The 25,151-nt window shown below is 36.3% G+C and overlaps 1 protein-coding gene across 18 annotated transcripts in view; it reads left to right on the top strand.

Annotated features, from left to right (window-relative positions):
- Positions 1-25,151, top strand: part of LOC149795308 (pleckstrin homology domain-containing family A member 1-like) — a 100,527-nt gene that overhangs the window by 53,014 nt on the left and 22,362 nt on the right. For 17 of the 18 annotated variants that reach the window (XR_016422302.1, XM_089965062.1, XM_089965060.1 and 14 more), the window contains 3 exons: positions 515-576; positions 5,344-5,410; positions 11,254-11,334. Coding sequence is in view for 17 of the 18 variants with exons in the window: in XM_089965062.1 (XP_089821188.1) it covers positions 515-576; positions 5,344-5,410; positions 11,254-11,334 (210 nt within the window). In the remaining variant the exon portion in view is untranslated. Of the gene's footprint in view, positions 1-514; positions 577-5,343; positions 5,411-11,253; positions 11,335-14,759; positions 14,779-25,151 lie in introns of all 18 variants that reach the window. The other variant, XM_089965064.1, reaches the window with a different exon arrangement.

Below are 25,151 nucleotides of genomic sequence, written 5' to 3'. Positions count from 1 at the left end.
AGTGCAGTCAATACAACCATCATTTCTTCTAAGTGCAATTTCATGCAATTGCATAGTTTTAATAGAAATGACAATGCTTCATAGGATTGCAGAGTTGTAATTGTAGGTCCATGAGGGGTCAGCTACATGTCCCCATTTTAATCTGAATTTTTTTGTTTTTGTTTTTGTTTTGTTTTTATTTTATTTATCTCTTTTGAGGTTTTAAAATAAAATATGTAACCCAGTCAGTAGGAGAACTACTACTACTTCACAAATCCAGCCCTCCCAGATACTTCTTTTAGCTATGGGGAGCTAAATGTTGTCTGCCAATCTGTGTGGCACTTGGGCAGAGTGATCTCCTCTTAGGTATAAGACTCGGTGGCAAAGTTCATTGATTATGTCAAATTATATTTTAGTTTCCATCATATTTTGAACTAGTCAGAAATATTTTTGGTATGTAGATTTCATATTTTTAAAGAAGACTTGTCTAGTTTTCTAAAATAAATATTTTTTCTTTTTGATATATTTTTTACAGGAGATGTCTCCAATAAGATTGATACCACTTAGTGATATTTCATTTGCTAAAACAGTTGATAGGTAAGAACTTTAAATTGTAGCAACCATGAGTCTTTGCATTCATTTTCTAACAAGTCTTGCATTTGAAATATTTCTCTTTAATATTTAAACCTTTTCATGGCATTCTAGAATTGTTACATTTTCATCATTCACTATTCAATTTAGTATGGTGTTTTCTTCATATAAATATTTAATTTGTATAGTATTTTATGACTTCCTCCTTTTGTAGAATACAGTTTTCTCCCATTTATACATAGAGGGAGCCACATATGTGATGTCATTTACTGTATATATAGAGGATATCAATATTTTTTAGATGTAGGGAAATCGTGGAAACATTGTATTGTCATGAGTGGCAAGGTCAATTCAAAGCCACTTCACCAGTGAAAAAATTCCTTATATATTCTCCAAAAAGTGTAGATTTTCTCTTTTTAAATATATTTTTCTTTCAAAATCCTTTGATTTGTATGGATTTATTTATCCATTCAGTGTCAGTGTTATTAATGGCTGCATTACTGCATCAGTAAAAAGAATTTACAAAAATTTGAAGACAGTGACTTTTTGCAAATTTAGATAATGCTTCAAATTAATGCATATTTATCTGAAGAAAAGAAATGAACAAAGTTTTATTTCATTAACACGTTTCTTGTGTGGAAGAATACAGGAAAAAATGTGAACAACATTGCTATGGATAATGGTATTATAGTAGTGTGGCTGATAACTACAGCAGGCTTCAGAGCTCTATTCAACAAAAGATTAAAAGTGAGTATGTATGGTAGTTGATATGATGGGGAGAAAGAGAGGATGGGTGGGAGAGTGAGAAGGAAAAGAAGACAAAAAGATAAAAAATAGGCCTAACTATGGAAATTAATGTACAGATCTGAAGAACATTCATAAGGGCAGATATACTTCCTAAATGGAAAAACCAAGTAGTTCCAAAGATGATATTGCCACTGTGGTGATAAAATTGGTATCAGTTTTCTCCCACCGATATATTTCATTATTCTCATTATGAATATATAATAAACTCACTTATTAGTTGAATCCATTTGCAAGCTACATAGGCCCTGATTTGCCATCACATACTGTGCTTTTAAGTCAGTGTGTTTTTTCTATTGATTACTCCTAACAAATTGTGTAGAACCAGATCTTCCATCACATTATATTTATATAATGACAGACCACTCTGGTGGTCTAGTGGTTAGAGCGTCCACCTCAGGTGCGGGAGGTCATGGGTTCAGTCCCTGGCCAAGTCATACCAAAGACTTTAAAAAATGGTACTAACAGCTGCTTTGCTTATCATTAAGAGGTTAGTGTTAAGATTGGTTGGCCTGGTGTCAGGATATTGCGACTGGGTGGGACATCATGCTACATGTCTGCGGCATGATGCCCCAGTGCTAGATATCACACTGCAGACATCGTAGCGATATGACTGGAAAAACTATTAAAGCTACATTAAAAATCCAAATCACACACACACACACACACACTGTAGTTGTTGGTTCTAATGCAGTTGGTTCTCCAGATGGGATAATCACAATGATATTTACACCTAAAAAATCTGGATGGATCTGGTTCTGAATAAACATGGTGTACATCTGTCTTCCGACGTGGCACAATAATGGTAGTCCCAAAACTGTTATCACTACTGCTCTTGAACAAATGAGATAGGATTTTGAGTACAACACTTCATCCGTTACTGCTCCGGTGGCCTAGTGGTTAGAGCATCCACCATGGATGCGGGAGGTTGTGGGTTCAATACCCAGCTGAGTCATACCAAAGACGTATAAAAATGGTACTAACAGCTGTCTTGCTTGACACTTAGCAGTAAGAGGTTAGTGTTAAGACTGGTCAGCCTGGTGTCAGAATAATATAACTGGGTGGGACATCATGCTACATGTCTGTGGCATGATGCCCCAGTGCTAGACATAACTATAAACTGTCACACTGCAGACATCGTAGCGATGTGACTGAAAAATTGTTAAAGCTACATTGAAAATCCAGATCACACACACATGTGATGACAGACATTGGTCAGTGCAGCTTGCAGTTGCACTGAACTTATAAGAGAATATATAATCATTTAATTAAATTATGTACTTCTGAAGTTCCCATGAGTGTCCTTTATAGACAGTTTCATGCCAGTTCCCATAAGTGTCCATTATAAACAGTTTCCTGCCAGTTCCAGTTAGTGACCTTTGTAGTTTCATGCCAATTCCCATGAGTGTCCTTTATTGACAGTTTCATGCCAATTCCCATTAGTGTCCTTAATAGACAGTTTTGTGCCATTCCCATGAATGTCCTTAATAATCAGTCTCATGCCATTCCCATGAGTGTCCTTCATAGACAGATTCATGCCAGTCCCATGAGTGTCCTTTATAGACAGTTTCATGCCAATTCTAATGAGTGACCTTTGTAGTTTCATGCCAGTTGCCATGAGTGTCCTTTATAGACAGTTTCATGCCAATTACCATGATTAAGCTTTTTAGACAGTTTTATGCCAGTTCCCTTGAGTGACCTTTATGGTTTCATGCCAGTTCCCATGAGTGTCTTTTATGGACAGTTTCCTGCCATTCCCATGAGAGTCCTTTATAGATAGTTTCTTGCCAGTTCCCATGAGTGTTCTTTATAGACAGTTTCATGCCAATTCCAATGAGTGTCCTTTATAGACAGTTTCATGCCATTTCCCATGAGTGACGTTTATAGTGACCAAATAGGAGTGGTAGGCTGATTGCTTAAAGATAGCTGTTAAATACATTGTATGAATAAATTGTTAACTAAGAATTTGTATTAATTATCTTCATTAGTAATTTTTATCATAAATATACTTACTTTAATGCAGTCTTATAATATCTCTCACCAAGGTTTGGAGGGAATATAGCAGTGTGCATATTTTTTCATGTTCACTTATTATGCCACTAGTGTCTTGGGACCTATTTCGCCCATACTTTTGACACTGTGACCTGATTTGCATACCTGAGTGACATGTGTATTTTAAGCTGTTTACTATTCCTAAATATTTTTGACCTATTGCACCTACACTAATGAAAAATGATATGTTGATATATATTGATCAAAATAACTATGTAATTTCAAAACTAGCCAGGTAGGTGAGACCTAATTTTCATGCTTGTGTGACCTTTATATTTTCATCAGTTTGTTTATTATACCCTGAATAGGCACCCCGAGTGGCCGAGTGGTCTAAAGCACTCACTGTTCTGGATCACTGCTATCTCACCTCTGTCTGTATGTTTGAGTCCAAGGCTCGGCTAGCATGGGTACGTGGAAAAAAACCTACCAGTAGATTCTCATGGGTCGGTGGTTCTTCCCTGGGTTTTCCAGGGTTCTTCCTCCACCAGTTATACTGGCTGCCATGTATTGCCTATCTAGTGCTGAAAAATACTGTTAAACCCAAGAACAACAACAACAATACCCTGAATATATCTTGACAAAAGTTACTCTGTCAAAACTAAGTGAGACCTAATTTGCATGCTTGAGTGACTTTACATTTTCCATCATTGGTTTCATTATTCTATCAATATTTAAGATCCTATTTTACTAACACTCATAACAAATTGGAAGTTTGATTCATCTTGGGGAAAGTAACTCATTCTTATCAGAACTAGGTCAGCATATTTTTCAGTCGGTTATAATTTAAGTTATCTTTTTATTAAGGGGCCCCCATTGGCCTAGTGGTCTAAAGTGCTTTTCGTTACGTATCACTGCCATTTCACCTCTGTCTGCCTGGGTTCGAGTCTCGGATTCAGCTAATGTGGGTATGTGAGAAAGCTTGCCAATAGCTTCTTTTGGGTCAGTGGTTCTTTCCTGGGTTTTCCAGGTTCTTCCTCCACCATTAATACTGGCCGCTATGTATAGCCTATCGTGTGCTCAAAAATAGCTTTAAACTCTACAACAACAGCAACATCTGTTTATTACACATTATCTTGGACCCTATTGCATCTACTCTCATGAAAATTTGCATGTGAGAAAATAATCATATCAAATTAGCTCACTGTGACCTGTCAGACTCAATATTTTGGACCAAGCTTTACCTTTACTCCTGAAAGGTAATTCATAAATGTGTCTTAGCAAGAGTAATTCAATCATGCTGACCCTATGCCAGTGCATTCCTAGATTCATTCTTCACTAGCATCATTTGTTGATAACATCCTCAGCATCATAGACATGTTTCTTGGTGCATAATCCTGCCATATAAACTATGTCATAGTGACCTAATTTCCATGCTTTAGTGACTTCTTTTTTTCCAGCTATCCATTTGTTACACTCTTAAACTCCAGTGACCAGATCTTGCTTATGCTCATGAAACTTGGCTTGTCGAGCCTCGCACAGAGGGTAATTTTGGCATGCAAAAACTGGTCACTGTGACTTACTTTCATACTTGTATGACTTTTGTATTTTAAGCTTTTTGTTTCACCCTTTATATTTTGGACACTATCTCCTACACAATTTTTTTGTATGTATATACATTTGAAGAAGTCACAAAATCATACCAAAAGTTTTACATTGTGACCTTAATTTATGGCTTCATTGACCCTGACATTTTCCTTGATATGACTGAAAAATTGTTAAAGCTACATTAAAAATCCAAAGCACACACACACACACACACACACACATTTTCCTTGATATCAGTTCATATATTGCAGGCTGCTCCAAATGTGTTTCTTGGAATTGGAAGTCTTGCTCTTGAGTAAACACTGTGTAATTATAGCATTAAGGTTAGCAATCACGGTTAATGTGCTGTATAGCTGTTATTAATATCTTCAGATCGCAGCATCCAACAAGAGATAACCTATTTGAAGTGATTACGCCAAAGAGAACATTTTATGTACAGGTATGTTAATTTTTATGTGCAATATTTTTGCACCTTTACTAATGTCACAAGAACTTGACATTGAACATTGTTAAATACTTTAATTTCATGGGTATCAATTTTGTGGTTTGAGTGGATAATACATCTTTGTGGACTTTTCATTTGAGAAGAAGAAAATAAACATGCAGAAATAGTGTACCAATATGTTTGTTCTGCACATGAATGATATCCACATCTGTTTCTTATTGAAGTTTCATGTCTGCATCTCCAGATGTAGTGAATATTAGTGAATTTTTTTGTGCATAAATTATTTAAATTCATTTTGACATACAGCACAACAATATTTATTCAGTACATGCTGTAAAATTCTGGTCTGTGTACATGTAATCTGCCATGTTCGTCCTGAGTTCTGGAAGAGTCCATTTTTTATACTGCAAAGAAATCAATAGTAGGCAGCTACATTATGGCCGTAATAAACAAATTGACTCTTCCAGAGGTCATGGTGGCATTAAAAAAAATTGATCTAAACAGATCACCCATTTTTAGCATGTATTTAATGAGATGTGTTATGCTCTGTGTGAAATCGTTGTTGAAATACTTTGTACATGAAAGGAATAGTTACTTTTATATACATTTAATACTGCTAACCTGAAAATTCACAGAGCTGTAGACATATATATCATTATAGATGCCGACAAAGTTTTTTATTCCTGTCCTATTTTAATTCTGCTAGTATTAAGATTACAGTTGGTTTTATAATTATCCTTAAAGACCACTGTCAAGATATAAATTCTCAATGATTCGGGGTAAAGTGCTACAACAATGATGGCAAGCTAAGCCTTCTCAAAACTAAAAGCTCATTTTTTTATGACTCTATGGTCTTAAACTAAATAACAGAAAATAGTAAAAATCAACATGTTTTTGATAAATTCAACAAATAATTTATTTCCCAGTAATACAAAGTAAAAATTTAAAAAGAACTTATAGACTTGTGATTTAGATCCCAAATAGTCCTAAAACTTCTATCAAAAATATAAAGTATGTGAATGAATTCCAGTCTTGAATGTGGGTGGAACATAATGCCACATGTTTGAAGCATGATGCCCCAGTGCTAGACATCTCTAAGAACTGGCACACTGCAGACATCATAGCGATATGACTAAAAATTGTAAAAGCTACATTAAAAATCCAAATCACACACACACACACACTAGTTCATTCCTATAAGTTTATTTGACATATTTTACCTCTCTTAGCCATGGGTTCATGTTTTGGTTCTTTGTCAGATGTCAACCATCACTAAAAACTGGTACACTGCAGACATTGTAGTGATATGACTGAAAAATTGTTAAAGCTTCATTAAAAATCGAAATCACACACACACACAGGATACAAGCAGCAAAATAGATCTGGTTAATTCAGTCAGAAATATTTACCTCCTGTCACTGATGTTTAATATAAGTATTTTCTTTCTTTTGTCTGTCACCTATCTGACATCGTGTGTCCATTCATTAATAACAGATTTGTTATTGCTTCTCATCCTAATGACAGGGGGATTTCCATATTTATCCCAAGAGGAAGTTGGTAATAAAAGAAATGGTGTCCATTGGACATCAATCATGGCAGCCATCTTGAAAATCGTTTTATCAGTACTCAACCAGAATATCAAAGTCTTCATACAATGTTTAGTTTATCATAATAGACATCCAGTAAGATTACCAGAGCATCCATATTAAAAATCTTATGACGTATCAGATTCCCAAGACTAACAGATTGTCCTGTTGGTATAGGATTCTCACCAAAAGACTTCTTATAATGTCTATTTATTCTTAAATGATAATGGTGCTGACATCCAATATGACAACCACATTGGCCATCTTGTTTATTTTCATTACTCCCCCAGAATAGATAGATGGTCATATAAGCATGGGTTTTGTAACTGAAAGATTTCTTATGAAGTCAGGTTGCTTCTCATTAAAAACAGTGCCCTTTGGTCAACCCTTAGATATCCAGTATGGTTACCATGGCAGCCAGCTTGAAAATCTTTTTGCTGAATGGATACTCATATTGACACGGAGTTTTAACCACACAACTTTTTATGGACTCTAGAGGGTCTTAAATGAAAATGGTACACTTTTGACATCCAATATGGTCACTATGGAGGCAGTCTTGAGAATTTTGTTAGATGGTTGTATTAACATGGGGCTTTCACTAAAAGACTCTTTTATAAGGTCCAGTTGGTTTTAAATGGAAATGATGCTGATCTGAAATCTAACATGGTAACCATGTCAACCATCTTGAAAACCTTGTGATTGTTATTCTTCCTGAATGGTCATGTTGACATTGTGCTAACTGCTATTAAAATGAAAATGGTGCCAGTTTTGCCACCAGTATGGCCACCAAATCTTGTTGTCACTGTTCCCTCTAAGCAGATAGTTATAGGAGCACCAGCCTATCACCTAATACAGCCAGCATGGCAGACCTGGTGCCTGTCACTTAATACAGCCAGCATAGCAGACATCTTGAAAACTTTGTTGCTGCAAATTCTTCAAAATAGATAGCAATAGCAATGGGGTGTTTTCACTAAAATAATTTCTTGTGGTAAGTTGTTGTTCCTAAAGGAAAGCTGTAACAAATAGATATCCAATGTAGACACTATGGTGACCAGCTTAAAAATCTTGTCATAGCTATTTCTCCAATCTGGATAGTTGTGTCACTTGGGTTTTTTCACTGAAACACTTATAATATGTAGCAGGTCCTGGTGTATATCAAATCTTCACTATGGCAAAATTGTAGAAAGAGCATGTCATATACAAAGGGGATTTTCCTTAGAAAACACTTCTTTTGTTACATAGCTGGTTCTAAATTAAAATCATGTTGATCAGACCTTCAGCATAAAGGCCTGCTGGTTCTAAATTAAAATCATGCTGATCAGACCTCCAGTATAATGGCCTGCTGGTTCTAAATTAAAATCATGTTGATCAGACCTCCATTATAACGGCCTGCTGGTTCTAAATTAAAATCATGCTGATCAGACCTCCAGTATAATGGCCTGCTGGTTCTAAATTAAAATCATGTTGATCAGACCTCCAATATAATGGCCTGCTGGTTCTAAATTAAAATATTGCTGATCAGACCTCCATTATAATGGCCTTCTGGTTCTAAATTAAAATATTGCTGATCAGACCTCCAATAAAATGGCCTGCTGGTTCTAAATAAAAATCATGTTGATCAGACCTCCAATAAAATGGCCTTCTGGTTCTAAATTAAAATCATGCTGGTCAGACCTTCAGTATAATGGCCTGCTGGTTCTAAATTAAAATCATGTTGATCAGAACTCCAGTGTAATGGCCTGCTGGTTCTAAATTAAAATCATGTTGATCAGAACTCCAGTATAATGGCCTGCTGGTTCTAAATTAAAATCATGTTGATCAGAACTCCAGTATAATGGCCTGCTGGTTCTAAATTAAAATCATGCTGGTCAGACCTTCAGTATAATGGCCTACTGGTTCTAAATTAAAATCATGTTGATCAGAACTCCAGTATAATGGCCTGCTGGTTCTAAATTAAAATCATGCTGGTCAGACCTTCAGTATAATGGCCTGCTGGTTCTAAATTAAAATTATGTTGATCAGAACTCCAGTGTAATGGCCTGCTGGTTCTAAATTAAAATCATGTTGATCAGACCTCCAGTATAATGGCCTGCTGGTTCTAAATTAAAATCATGCTGATCAGACCTCCAATATAATGGCCTGATGGTTCTAAATTAAAATCATGCTGATCAGACCTCCAGTAAAATGGCCTGCTGGTTCTAAATTACATCATGCTGATCAGACCTCCAATAAAATGGCCTGCTGGTTCTAAATTAAAATCATGCTGATCAGACCTCGAATAAAATGGCCTGCTGGTTCTAAATTAAAATCATGCTGATCAGACCTCCAATATAATGGCCTGCTGGTTCTAAACTAAAATCATGTTGATCAGACCTCCAGTAAAATGGCCTGCTGGTTCTAAATTAAAATCATGCTGATCAGACCTCCAATAAAATGGCCTGCTGGTTCTAAATTAAAATCATGTTGATCAGACCTCTAGTATAATGGCCTGCTGGTTCTAAATTAAAATCATGCTGATCAAACCTCCAGTATAATGGCCTGCTGGTTCTAAATTAAAATCATGCTATCATGCTATCAGACCTCCAATAAAATGGCCTGCTGGTTCTAAATTAAAATCATGTTGATCAGAACTCCAGTATAATGGCCTGCTGGTTCTAAATTACAATCATGCTGATCAGACCTCTAATAAAATGGCCTGCTGGTTTTAAATTAAAATGATGCTGATCTGACTGCTAGTATAATGGCCATTTTGACCATCTATTCATGGTTCTTCATTAAGGATTGTAATATTGACATGGGGGTTGGTGGTTTCTCTTGTCACTAATTGTAGGTGGTCCCATATTTGATCTCCTAGAGTATTTTAAAATCTCATAACCACTAATTCTCATAAATGGATGGCCTATCCAAGTTTTAAAAAGACTCAACAAAACTTCTTACATGCAAGATATAGTTGTTCCTGTATTTTGAAGATGCAGATGCAACCATCCAAATTGCTGCCTTGATGGCCAAGCCAAAAATATTTGTATGGTGCCTCATTCTGAATGGAAGGTCAGTTTGACATAGAAGTAGTTGGAATAAAAATGATGTACATCATAATTCCAAAATGGCACCATAGCGACCATCTAAAAAATCTTATTATCGCTAATCCTCTAAAACGAATAGTGGCTTTGACTTGGGCTTTCATTCAGATACTTCTTGCAGAATTTAATTGGTTCTAAAATGAAAGTGGTATAGGTCTGACTCTTTTGTAAAGGAGTTTTGAAAATCAGGCCTAATTGATTACATAAAAGGTCATTGATTGCATTTTTGTGTTTCACTAAGGATATTAATCCAGTGACTTGTACATATACAAATTAATTTTAACCAGGCATTGTATTTAGTTGCATTCCATTGAACAAGCTGATGGTCAGTCTCTGATATTGATTTTAAGCCGGAAAGGTTTTTACCTGTCCTTGCTTGTTGGCATGATGACACAAACAAATATGCAAGGATTTTTTAAAATTTAACCCAGTTTCTGGTTTTATCTGAGAAACACTTTGAATGGTATCACATCCATCAGTAACTTTGGAGGATTTGTTCAAGCAAAAATAACAAATTAGATTGATCCAAAAATAGAATATGAGTACATCTTGACTTTATCTGCAATAAGTTCATTGATCTTCTGACCATCATATCAAGTTCAAGGTTAAAGACAAGTATGTAGAAAATGTTAATTTGCACATGTAAGAAATTATTTTTTGTGGAATGCAGGAATCTGTAAATTCTGTTGGAGGTGGTTTTCTAATTTAGCAGTTAATAGTTCAAAAGAATAGGAGATGAAAATTGGAAGAAACTTCCAATTTTGACTCGATAACCACTGGCCTTTGCACATGGTAGAAAAAGGGATTGAATCTATATTGCAGAGATGCAAAGTGAGCCTGTTACCCCTGTGCTGAGACCAGTCAACATTTAATTGCAGATACGAAGGATTATTACCACTGAAAACAGTGAGGATAATTCTCATACATGTATCATGTTACTCTCTGTTCCATAGGTAATAAGTAAATAATATAAAAGGTTGAAATTGACTGTGTTGCATTTTTGTAAAATTTCAGTTACTGATTAAGTTTTCTACATAGTAGTATTTCTAAAAGTGCATACAGTAACAACCTGTTTAGAATTTTGTGGTCAGAAATTTAAGAATGCTAACTTTTTTAAATATATGACAAGTCAAATTAGCGGATACTAATTTATTTTGCATATGTATTTTAGTGTGATACTCCTGCAGAGAGTGTGAATTGGGTTGATGCAATAAATAAACTTGTCCAGGGTAACAAACTGCTGTCAGATGAGGTAAGAATCTTTGCTATTATCAATAAGTTCATTGAAATATATGTAACACTTCTTGAATAAGATTGTTATTAATTCAAGCGTTCATCAAATGATTTAGATATGATGCATATATGTAATTGTATATTCATAACGATGTACATCTCTTCTGGAAAAAGTAAACCTCTCTTGAATAAACTCCATAATCTACAAAACTAAAATTCATGGAGGAGGGCAATTTAAACATTAAGATAAATTAGTATTTCTCAGTGTTCACTTGACTATGTTTTATTAGTTAACTTACCATATGCCTAAAGAGGCCTACCGCATGACCCGGTGTCAATCACGCAACTTGGCCTGGTGTCCATCATGCATCTTGGCCTGGTGTCAATCACGCAACTTGGCCTGGTGTCCATCATGCATCTTGGCCTGGTGTCAGTGATGCTTTTTGTGTTTGTCATTAGTTGCTTGTTACACTCTGGAGTCCGTATTTCATATCCGATTTTAATCAGACTTGAAATATGGGTTTACATGATCAAAATCTCAGATGAGTTAGATGTGAGATTCATGTATATTAATGAGGTGATCTTGCATCTGATTGGTTAACCTTGTTATCACTCTGGAAGTCATATTTCTGATCCAATTTTCATCAGATTCAGAATATATGCTAATATCGTTAAGATCTTGACTGAGTTTATTATCACTCTGGTGGAGGCTGTATTTCTAATCCAACTTTGATAAGACTTTGAATATTTTGCTTATATCAAGAAGATCCAGACAAGTTCGACAATGAGCGAGATCCATGCATGCTAATTAGGTGATCTTAGATCAGATTGGCTGAACTTGCTACCCATCTGGATTTCAGATTGACTTTGATCAAACTCATAACATATGCTTATATCATTTAGACTTCAGATGAGATCCACAGATGCTAATTAGGTGATCTTGTATCTCATTGACTGAGTTTGTTAACCCTCTGAAAACTACATTTCTGATTTGACTTTGATCAGACTTGAAACAGGGGGGCTTACATCAACAAGATCTCTGATGGATTCAGTAATTATTGGGATCCTTGCATGTTAATGAGTTTATCTTGCATCTGATTGGCTGGGTATGTGACCAGTCTCGGGATCATATTTCTGATCCAATTTTGATCAGCCTTGCAGTAGATGCTTATATCATCAAGATCTTGGGTAATTTCGGTAATGAGTAGATCCATGCATATTAATGAGTGGATCCATGCATATTAAGCAGTTGATCCATGCATATTAATGAGTGGATCCATGCATATTAATCAGGTGATCTTGCATCTGATTGTCTGAGCCTATTGCCAGATTGAAGGCCATAATTCTGATCCGATTTTGATCCAAATTGGAGTAAAGGGTTATATTATCAATATGTTGGAGGACATCAAAAGTGAACAGGATTCACTTGTCTTGATGAGCTTATCATTGAACATTTTTGCTAGCCAGGGTTCTGATATGAAAACCCTATATGCATCTTGACAGATCAAACATATATTGGTGCTTTATCCTAGAGACATTTATTGGATTTCATGAGTTGCCTCCCTTAGTGTGTAATGCCAACTAACCAGTAGCATGGTGCATTGCACATCAGCCGAAAATGGTGGTGGCTATTGACCTGAAAATGATACATCGGAAGTTTAACATCGAAAGTATGACTATGTACCATAGGGAAGCCATTATAGGTGTATTGAAGTGAATGGTATTTGTACAAAAACTGACTGGCAGTGGAAAATTGCCTATTTATCAGTTCATTCAAGTTGTGTGCTCTCCTAGTCTTGATCTTGTAGGAACAGTGTTCAGATTTGAATAACTTGAACCATAAGTATCTGCTCAATATGCCAAGGTGTAGATAGGTTTATCACATCAGAACCTTGTTTTGTGAAAATGATCTTTGATCTGATTATATTATTGCCTGACTTCAAGCCATTACTTTTTATATCAGATTTTCATCAGAGATAGAATAATGGCTATGGTAATGAGATACCTTGCATCTGATTGGCTGATCTTGTCACCTCTCTAAATCTAGAGACTATACTTCTCATCTAGTTTCTGTCAAACTTGGTCATTGTGTTTATATCATCCAGCTCTCAGATGACACATTTTATAAGCTAGACACTTTGCATATTAATTATGCCATTATCTTTATAAACATTTTTAATAATGATGAATAGGTTAAATCAACATGATGTAAAGTTTCCAAGTCACTGCACCTTATTGCATTCTTACAGTACTACATAAGCTTGCCAAGTGAATGGTCAGCTGAAATGGTGGCCATTTGAGCATTACCAGGCCCACTTGTGAATAGTCAGTTGAAATGGTGACCATTTAAGCATTACCAGGCCCACTTGTGAATAGTCAGCTGAAATGGTGGCCATTTGAGCATTACCAGGCCCACTTGTGCCTCGCTATTTTGTAACTTGTACAAGGACTTTTATTTGTAAAAATAGCATGACATGTATAGGTCTTATCGCTAAATCTTTCACCACCCCTCATTTAGCTAGGTATTTGGTTATGTAATGCTACACATTAGCTCCTGTGATCTGCTCTCATAAATAACCCATCTATACTGTATCAGATTACAGGTTAGGACTCTTTTCTTCAGGTACAAAGTAGCATTTTGATGCTAATAAAGTGGGTTGCAAGTGCAACTTGAAACAGCAAGTTAATATTTACAGTGGTTGAGTGGATTTTTTAATCCTTCACCTAATCGGGCAAATGCTGATTCAGAGTTAACCAGTGTTTCTCTTTCATTAAAAGCATTTTCTGTCAATAATACTGCCAACTTCATTGGTTGTCAATACTTTCTACTAGAAGCTTGTTTTCCATTTGTTTTGATCAAGTTCATACAAGTGCATTGCCATCACTTTTCAATACTAAAAAAGATTTACCATGTGGCAGGCAAGCAGGTCACAATAAAGACTTGCCATATAATGGGCAAGCAGGCCTCAATAAAGACTTACAGTATGGCAGGCAAGCAGGCCTCATAAAGACTTGCCATATGGCTGGCAAGCAGGTCTCAATAAAGGCTTACAATATGGTGGGCAAGCACGCTTCAATAAAGACTTACAGTATGGCCAGAAAGCAGGCCTCAGTAAAGACTTGCCATATGGTAGGCAAGCAGGCTTCAATAAAGACTTAACATATGGTGGGCAAGCAGGCCTCAGTAAAGACTTACCATAGAGTGGGCAAGCAGGCTTCAATAAAGACATAACATATGGTGGGCAAGCAGTCCTTAGTAAAGACTTAACATATGGTGGGCGAGCAGGCCTCAGTAAAGACTTACCATATGGTGGGCAAGCAGGCCTAAATATTAATTACTTACAGCTCGTGTTAGAAGCATCACAGCATAAGTTCTGCAAAACAATCTTTTATTGTCTTAAATTTAAGCCATGAACATTGTCAACTATTATGTTTGTGTAACAGCCTGTAAAGTAGGAGATGGGTGAGTAAACAGTTTTGGTACTTGCTTTATCGGGTGAGTGGATATTTAAAAATATTTCAGTCCCTGTACTACCACTACTGCTGCTGTTGCTTCTACTGCTACTACTACTACTAAAATGCTACTACTACTAATTATTGTCCACCATGAAGGTGGAAGGCAGTGTCCTGGTCTCCATCCATCAATCTTTGCATCATCCATCTATTCAACCATGCCTTAAAGTCATGACAGATTAAGGGTTTAGGATATACTCATATATCATCATTGGAATGTGTGTTCTATACCATATTGGGGCCCTGCCTTGGAGGGCAAGGTCACCACTTAATGTGTGGTTTTCCCTTTCACTTTTCTGCTGTGTAACTTTCAAACCATGTGAGATTATGGGATGCATCATAGAATACTTTTCCTTTATTATTTGTTCAGCATGAGGGTCCTATACCCTATTCCAGCATCACAGGTCAATATTTTAAGTATTAGATCACACTTTATGTTTCTCTTTACAACTTGGAACTACTTGAAATTAAGGGATGAAACTGGTATAATTGTACATTATCTCTATAAGGTGTATTGTATACCACACTTGGAGGCCATATTTTCAACATCAGGGTCATGGCTCTTATATTAATTTTTATCTTTTCTTTCTATAACACTAAGAACATTAAGATTATGAGATGAAACTTTGTATATTTGTACATCATCATGTATGTCCTAACAGTGACTGGAACAGTATCACCACATCTGTCCAAAAATGAAAACTGAGAGTAATAATACTGTGCCACTGGCCTCTAGGATAACTGAGGTGGTCCTGTGCCATTTGCATACAGGACATCTGACCTGGTCCTGTGCCAGTTGCATATAGGACATCTGATGTGGTCCTGTGCCAGTTGCATATAGGACATCTGAGGTGGTCCTGTGCCAGTTGCATATAGGACATTTGAGGTGGTCCTGTGCCAGTTGCATATAGGTCATCTGAGGTGGTACTGTGTTAGTTGCATATAGGACATCTGAGGTGGTACTGTGTCGGTTGCATATACGACATCTGAGGTGGTCCTGTGCCATTTGCTTATAGGACATCTGAGGTGGTCTAGTACCATTTGCATATAGGACATCTGAGGTGTTTTGTTACATAGCACATTGATAGTCCTGGCAAGGTTATGGGCAATATTTTAATTTTCTTCTATACTTTTCTTTCCATTTGATAGCTTTGGATGGAATTTGATATATTTTTAGCCTGCCATAAACCAGAAGAGCCTATGGGATGACCTGTTTTCCATCATCTAATGTTCATTGTCCAAATTTGACATCCAGCATCCATCATCTGAACTCTATCTCCATTCAAACATGTCAAACATGAAAGGCTTGTAGATGTGTCTGTAGGTAATAATTTATAATGGAATGGCCATATTGATAAGCTTTGTAAAACACTGTCATCCAAAATTGTCCTTCTCAGCAGAATCAAGAAATATTTACCTATGGAAACTCAAAATCTATACTACAAGTTATATATTCTTCCAACAATGGGTTATTGTTCTAATGTATGGGGAAACTGTGCTAAATCTGAGCTTGACAGGATTTATAAACTTCAGAAATGAGCAGCACGTGTAATTTTAGATGCATCTGTTGATCATCCCTCAAAAGCATTGTTTACAGAACTCAAATGGTTCACAATATATGACAGGATAGATTATCACAAGGCAGTTCTTTTATATAAATGTCTACATGGAACTGCACCAGAGTATCTTCAGGACTTATTCAGGCCTTTTTCAACACAATACCAGTTGAGATCAATATCACATGGAAACCTTCTAATACCAAAACCAAGAACAGAGCAATTTAAAAAGAGTTTTCAGTACTCTGGTACAGTTCTGTGGAATAAGCTTCCACTACATGTAAAATCTGCTGAAAATATTAGAGTATTTAAGAAAAGATATCATGAGCATGTATGTGTTTTTAATAGATAACGGAATTTAGTATTTTAATACTAAACATGTTAAAATAAACACTAATTATTGCTATCTTCATATAATGTGCATTGTTATACTCTCCTTAAGAGGGCCTCAAGTGAGAATAGCCCTTGACTAATGAGTCACCCTCTATAAATAAAGCATTATTATTATATTATTATTCATCCAGTAGCACAAGTTTGTTATTCCTAAGCTAAGTAATGGATTGCCATAAAACTTTGCAAACATGAAGTTGGCCCTAAATGAAATCGTACTGCTCAGACATCAAATTTGGCACAGCAGCCATCTTGAAAATCCTCTTATCGCTACTTCAGAATGGACTGCCATGTCAACAGAGGGTTTTCACTAAAAGACTTCTGATGATATTTGGTTGGCCCAATATGAAAATGGTGCCAGTTTTGATGTCTAATATGGCTACTGTGGCAGCCATCTTAAAACTATTTTATTGGTTTTCACCAGAATACTGCTCATGATTTCTGGATGGTCTTAAAATGAAAATGGTTCATCTTGGATATTCAATCTAATGGCCATATTATTATTTCTACTCCTTCTGAATGCATTGTCATATCAACATGGGTTTTCACTAATAGACCTGAAAGGGTGCTTATTTGATGTGCAGTATGATTGTTACTGGAGATGTCTTGAAAATCTTGTTATTGTTTGTTCCCTGAATGGAATGTGATATTGACATGTGTTTCTTTTTACCACGTCTTGTGATGATGTCTAGTTAGTCCTAAATGAAAATGATTCCAATTGGAGAGCCAGTATGGCCACCACAGCAGCCATCTTGAAAGACTAGTTATGATGTCACATTTGTCCTAAATAAAAATGGTGCCAATCTAGAAAGTCATATTTTTTTATATGACAGTTAGTTCTTTCTAAATGAACAATGGTGCTGCTTAGACATTCAAGTGGCCATCATAAAATATCTTTTATTGTTAGTCCTGCTGAATGCTTGATAATATAAGCATGGGGTTTGTACTTAAAGAGGCATCTTAAAAATCTTGTTATTGCTGATACTCATTAACAGTAAGTCATATTGCCATTGGGTTTCCACTGAAATACTTCTTGTGATGTCTTGTTGGTGTCTTGTTGGTTTTAAATATAAACTGTAAAGATCTGATATTCAAGGGCAGCCAACTTGACAGTCTTGTTGCTAACACTCCTGATCAGAAAGTCATATCAGCACTGAAATACTTCTTGTGGTGTCTGGTTGGTTTAAATATAAACTGTACTGATCTGATATCCAAGGGCAGCCATCTTGACAGTCTTGTTGCTGCTACTTCTTGGAAATGAAAAGTCACCTCAACATTTTGTTTTCATTGTAAAACTAATTATGATATACTTTTGAAAATGGTACAAATGTGACCTCAAACACAAATGCCACAACGAACAGATTGAAAACCGTATCTCTGATTTTCTTGAATGGATAGTAAATTTTATATCACAAAGTTGTATCTGCATGGTGAAGGTCACTTATCAGTTTTCCCCCCTTATCTGTCCTTTAGTCTAATGCCTTTTGAGATATGAAACTTGGTTCATTTCCATCTCAGCTTTGCACAAATGCCACAGTTAAATTTATTTTGTCAGTTCCTTCTGGCAGCCTCACCTAGGTAGCCATTGACCAACACTCACAGAATTTGCTTGCTGTTATTATTATTTCTATTTCACATGGGATGCCAGTCTTAAATGAAAGTAAGAAATAATTTCAGTAAATAAAACTTTTGGTAGCCTCAGTGCAAAAAGTTCATGAAGTTATCAGTTTCCATGGAAATAAGCTTAAAAATACAAGACCATAGTAATAATAATGCAGAGAAGATAATGGAATGTTTCATTGCAACAGCAAACAAATGCATTGAAACAACCTTGCAGTATGTCATTGTGGATGGATGGGACCACTCCAGTGGGCTAACTGGTTAGAGTGTCCACCTCAGATGTGGAGGTTGTGGGTTTGAAGGCCAAGTCAAACCAAACACTTATAAAAATGGTACTAGCAGCTGCCTTGCTTGGTGCTTATCGTTATGAGGTTAGTGTTAGGACTGATCAGCCTTGTCTCAGGATAATGTGACTGGGTGGCACATGAAGCTAAATATTTGTCTGCGGCATGATGCCCCAGTGTTAGACATCACTAGAAATTACCTCACAGCAGACATTGTAGTGATATGACTGAAAAATTGTTAAAGTTACTTTAAAAATCCAAATCATACATACACACACTCACACATTGTGGATGCAGTCTTAAATTCTTTTACTTTTTTGTGGGTACTTGTTTTATCATTGAAGATCAAAATTTAGGATAGTTCAGACAGAAGAAATATCATTTATATTCCTTTACAAGCCAAATAATTTAGGAAAAAATAAAATCCTGCAAGAAACTTTTCCATGGGATAATGTCTGAACTTGAAAATTTTAAAGTTTTCTTGTTTATTACCAGTATATATTGTTAATGCAGATCACCTGCTTAACCTGAACCCATCAGGATCTGTACTCAGGGTTCCTGCCACAAATTTAAATAAAGATTTCTGACCTTTCCCAGTCTAAACAATATAAATAAAAAATTTCCAGACCTGACATTAACTCTTGAAGCAGTATAAATCCATCAAATGAAATTTCTTCCAAACACAAAAGAGCAGTCATGTTACCAGTTGCCATCTAAAACCATTGTAACAACGATGATGAACACCTTTTTCATGCCTTTTTAGTCATTTTTCAATTTTTTCACTATATAACAAGATTTTTCAATATGGCTTGACATATGGGTCAGCTTATTCATGGGTCCTGAACTTTTTAAAGTTTTACCTATTTAGTTTGAGGGGTTAGCTTACACACAAAGTTTTACCTGTTTAGTTTGAGGGGTTAACTTACACACAAACGGGCTTATATGCAAGTATATATGGTACTCTTGAAACTTTTAGAGGACAGTATTCACCAAGTGAACGACAGGTTGTCATCATGCCAACACACTCCTACATCTTATCGAAGGTCGAGCAAGGCATAGATTTATCTTTGCTTATACTCGGAACACATACAGATTAATAGCTTCAGAAGCATCATGTACCATTACCAGTACTTTAAAGAAGTCACTGTATGAAGTTCTTTTGAAGTCTTGTAGATCAGGTCAAAATTTCAGAGAGATATAGCAATTTATAAGCATCAGCGTTGACTGCAGAATATGTATATACAGCATAATATCTCCATATATTTCCCCTTTTGTTCATTTAGTTGATAAGATCAGTGATCTCAGTCAGATAATATAAAGGTCTGGGAGAGTGATAGGTGTAAGTTGAAGATGTTTACATTTTCAACATGCACAGTGGAGAGAATGTTTGAATACCTCTATGTTACTCTTATGTACTGGGGCTGAAATTTGAAGATTGTACTTTTGGAAATTTTATGTGATTAAGCACACAGCTAACTAAAATTACTGCTCCCATGTGCTAAAAAAACCCAGCCTGAATTAGACTAAAGTATCCTTGGGATTCATTAAATTAAGGAAAACTAATTTTGCCAGATTCAACTTCTGAAAGTGCAATGAATGAATTATTAAAAAGAAAGTAAAAAAAGTCATTGGCTCTTTTTTTCTTCACAATATACCTTTGAAGTCAAGGGAAAGAAAATGACCAAGTGGAGCTAGGAGTTTTTTAATAGGTGCACTCTGATAGAAGGTCAAGCTTTATACTGTATAACCCAAATTAAACCCATCAATCATACAACAAAATAAAGGGAATTTAAAGTTCTTTTAACAACACCTAAGATATACCTGGTCAGTATAACCAGTGAGGAAAACCTGGAAAATTTGTTTTTTTAAAATCTAACCCTATGCAAAATGTGAAACTGCAGAGCGCCACCACAGTGGAAACAAAAGAGTTCGACATTAGTATAAAACTAGGGAAAGACAAGCCAGGTTATCTTTCTTGACAGTTCATGATCCAAAAAGGTACTCCTGGCTTTATTATTGAAATGCAGACTTCACAGGAGACCTATCTGTAAGTGAGGCCCCGAGTGGCCGAGTGGTCTAAAGCGCTCTCCATTACAGATCACTGCCATCTCACCTCTGTCTGCATGGGTTCGAGTCTAGGATTCGGCTAATGTGGTATGTGAGAAAGCTTGCCAGTAGCTTCTCGTGGGTCGGTGGTTCTTCCCGAGGTTTTCCCGGGTTCTTCCTCCACCATTAATACTGGCCGCCATGCATAACCTATCGTGTGCTGAAAAATGGCGTTAAACCCCACAACAACAATAACCTATCTATAAGTTGACTGTAATTTATATATTTTACAAACCGCTTTGACATGCAAACAATTGAAAAATTGGGTACATCATAATTTATGGTATGTAATCATGAAGAATAAGCTGTGTTATTTGTGGTAAGAGATAAATTTAAACATAAATTTTGCTTTATAATTTTCAAAACATGATTTTGCAGTCACATGGATGGAATAGTATAATACTGCAACTGTTTTCATCACGACCTTAGACTTGCACATTGTTTATATCTACCTTTTCAGGGGAAAACTTTGGGTTATTTTTTAATTTTTCTTTAAAGCACAATCGGTATGACCTTTTAGTGTATTTTTCTATTTTAATTTTCTATTTTCAATTTTAATGATAAATGCCTATTTTTCAGTTTAGCTTACCTCAGTGTTCGACATGGGATTTGTAATTGCCTGGGGTTAAGTAATGTTACATAATGACAGTAGCTCTCTGAGCCTAGTCTGGTCTTAAACAGTCACTAACACTTACAGTATATATTGATGTGGTCATGTAGGCACATTTACTCATCATAAATTAGATATTAATTGTTGTTCTAACATTTAATACTAATATCATTTAACCAAAGTCTGTTCAGTTCTGATTATTGAATGCTCTTAAACTTAAATGTTATCAAGAAACTGCCAGACAAAAAGTTTTGATCGCTCTGTACTTTTAGAAAGAGTGGCCTAGGTAGTAAACTGTTAAGAAAAGAACGTGTTGGGTCAGATTGTCACAATATAGAGTAGTACAAATGTTTTCAACATGTATAGCTTTAATTGTCCTGTCACAGCACACAACATTCAATCTGGTTTGTACCCGATCACACATTTAGGTTGACCTCATCTTAAAATGTATATGTACTTTAACATTGAGATTTGCCATACGTGTTTGTCATGGTGTGTAATTAATGACCTTCCAAAGGAAGGTGCATATATAATGATCCATATAAAGTGAATAATCACCATTTAATAGTATGTATAATCAAATTCTCAAATAAAAAGACCCTGTTATTCAAATAGTCAGTGCTGAACGCTTACATGACCTTTATAACTTTTACTATAGGCATGAAGAATAATATGGAAGGATATGAGAAACCCAAAAGGGTGGCATATTTTTTTTTCTTAATCAGGTTTATAAAGATAAGACTGTGTGGTATGAATCAGAGATACACAAAACCAGAACACTTTTAAACTGGTGCATTGCAGCCTGGTTCATCTAAACTGTGATAATCATATTGCAGCCTGGTTAATCTAAACTGTGATAATCAGATTGCAGCCAGGTTAATCTAATCTGTGGTTATTAGATTGCAGCCTGGTTAATCTAATCTGTGGTTATTAGATTGCAGCCAGGTTAATCTAATCTGTGATTATTAGATTGCAGCCTGGTTAATCTAAACTGTGATAATCAAATTGCAGCCAGGTTAATCTAATCTGTGGTTATTAGATTGTAGCCAGGTTAATCTTAACTGTGATAATCTTATTTTACCCTGGTTAATCTAAACTGTGATTATCATATTGCAGCCAGGTTAATCTAATCTGTGATTATTAGATTGCAGCCAGGTTAATCTAATCTGTGATTATTAGATTGCAGCCTGGTTAATCTAAACTGTGATAATCAGATTGCAGCCAGGTTAATCTAATCTGTGATTATCAAATTGCAGCCAGGTTAATCTAATCTGTGGTTATTAGATTGCAACCAGGTTAATCTAATCTGTGATTATTAGATTGCAGCCTGGTTAATCTAAACTGTGATAATCTTATTTTACCCTGGTTAATCTAAACTGTGATTATCATATTGCAGCCAGGTTAATCTTAACTGTGATAATCATATTGCAGTCTGGTTAATCTTAACTGTGATAATCATATTGCAGTCTGGTTAATCTAAACTGTGATTATCATATTGCAGCCAGGTTAATCTTAACTGTGATAATCATATTGCAGCCAGGTTAATCTGTGATAATCATATTGCAGCCTTGTTAATCTGTGATAATCAGATTGCAGTCTAGTTAATCCAAACTGTGATAATCATGTTCTTACATCATTGAAAGATTAATCTGGGTTCCTGGTAAGTTGTAATGAAGAAAAGAATGATGTTGTTTTATCACTGTAACACTGTTTGGAAGAGCCATAAAAGAAAACCTGTTTAATAGATGCAATACGTAACCTGTTGCTGTTGCGTAGCTTACTTTTCTGGAACGGAAATTACTCTTGTCTGATTAATAAAAATTCCATCCTTGTATGAGATATAAATTTCATCTCATTTGATGATTCATTGGCTAAAGTTTCATGTTTAAGTTTAGACTGATGGAAGGTGGTTGCCCACCAGAATTATCTTCTATAAGTGTGCACACCATTCATTTCAGTTATAGTAGTTGAGATAACACTCTACTTATTTTTGTTCATTATAATTATTTTTTTCATGTTGCTTGTTTCACTGTTTGTATTGTCATAATGTTTAAGTAATGCTGATGTTAGTTGATGCTTAAGGACAGTTAACACACCATTCATTGGATTCTAGTGTTATTCAGACTCACAGGAAGCACACTGTCATTAGCATCTTGAGTGAGTCACACTTACACAATTTTTTAATTCATTATAATATATTGTGTGTTGGTTTCAGTATGTTTTATGTCACCACTACTCAGGTCAAGGGGAGGATCAAAAGGCCTTCTTCCTGATTGCATAAAAATACTGCTTCTTTCTCCATTGTGTCTCAGAAGGAGATTAGCCAATTAGCTCCTCAGTGGTGAAGGGCACTCGTCAATCCCAGGAGAATATAGGATCAGTCTCTACAGAGACATAGAAGGCCATTGTACCCCTGATAGTTGTTCCAACCCAGTCAGTGCCTGTTAGTGCTACATTCAGGAAATACTAAGGCACAGAGTGAGTTAGCCCCCCACTGCCCTGCTTCCCATGAGGGAGAACAGCACCCTCTCCAAAACTATAGCCCAGTTATTGTAGAGTACAAGTTGCACCCCTTCCACACAATGAGGGGGGAGCAGCACCCTTATGAAGTCTGTAGCTAGGCAGATCGAGCTACTTACAGTTGATAAAATCTGAGGAGGGGCATTAGTGAGAAGGTACATTAGAGGTACCTGACTGGTCAGTGGTTGATGTCCATGCACCAGCAATATTCACCAGGCACTGACCATTAGAGCCCCTTAAGTACGAGGACAGGGACATGAATCAGGTTGAGAGACACCCCCCCCCATTGCCATGCTACAAATAAACCCTGTTGATGACTGGGAATCTGCATATAAATGCCAGATATTTGAAGGGGATTAGACTGCAACTCCCCTCCCCCTTTTTGCAAAGAATCCCTCTTAATTTCTACAGGATGTGGTGACAGTCATATCCTGGAAGTGGACTGTCCATACCATTTAAGCCTCCATCATAGAAGAGTGGATGTTGAAAATCATGGTCCAAGTGGTGAGTGATGATCAGTTCCCCAGCCGCATGTGTTTATGTTTAAACCTCCAGTATCAGCAGCTAGTTACACGCTACACCCCTCTGCCTGACTCCTTAAGTCTTCCCACCCCCTTGGACATAGGAACCAGTATCTTTAGTCCTAATTAGGTTCAGTTTTAATCCTACTTAAGTAAATCAACTAAGTAAGTAGTCATTGTGTGATAGTCTCCTTTGACAGTTCCCTTGGCACACTCACCCCTCTTCTCTTTGCACTGAAGTTTTCCACCACTGCTGGGCAATCCAAGAAGGGATTACTTGCTGAGTTCCTCATATTTCCAACATAAAGATTATTTTGGCACACTACTCTTTCCAGGAGAGGCAATACAGTCCATACAGAATGGTCTCTACACCAATTTGTTGTAGAGTCCTTGTTCAAACTGCGAGGATGCAGCCCTGTTGGACTTGTTTGCAACAAAACTAAACAGCAATTCCCCTTTTATGTTTGCCCAGTCCTAGATCAGAGAGCCTGGGCAGGGGATGCCTTCAGCCTGAAGTGGGATCAAATGTTCATTTATGCCTTCCCACTTCAGGATTATTTCACAGGTGCTCCATAAAGTCAGGATCTCCACTCATTTTGATGGTCCCTATGTGACCTCAATAGTTGTGGTTCAGTGATCTTCCCAACCAGTGTGTAGACCAGCCCAGGACATTACCTCAGAGGAGGGACCTTCTGTCTCATTACCAGGGCTTCCAC

Source organism: Sinohyriopsis cumingii, chromosome 7 (assembly GCF_028554795.1).
Source record: "Sinohyriopsis cumingii isolate HCF-2022 chromosome 7, ASM2855479v2, whole genome shotgun sequence".
NCBI lineage: Eukaryota > Metazoa > Mollusca > Bivalvia > Unionida > Unionidae > Sinohyriopsis > Sinohyriopsis cumingii.
This window is presented reverse-complemented; position numbering and strand designations above follow the sequence as displayed.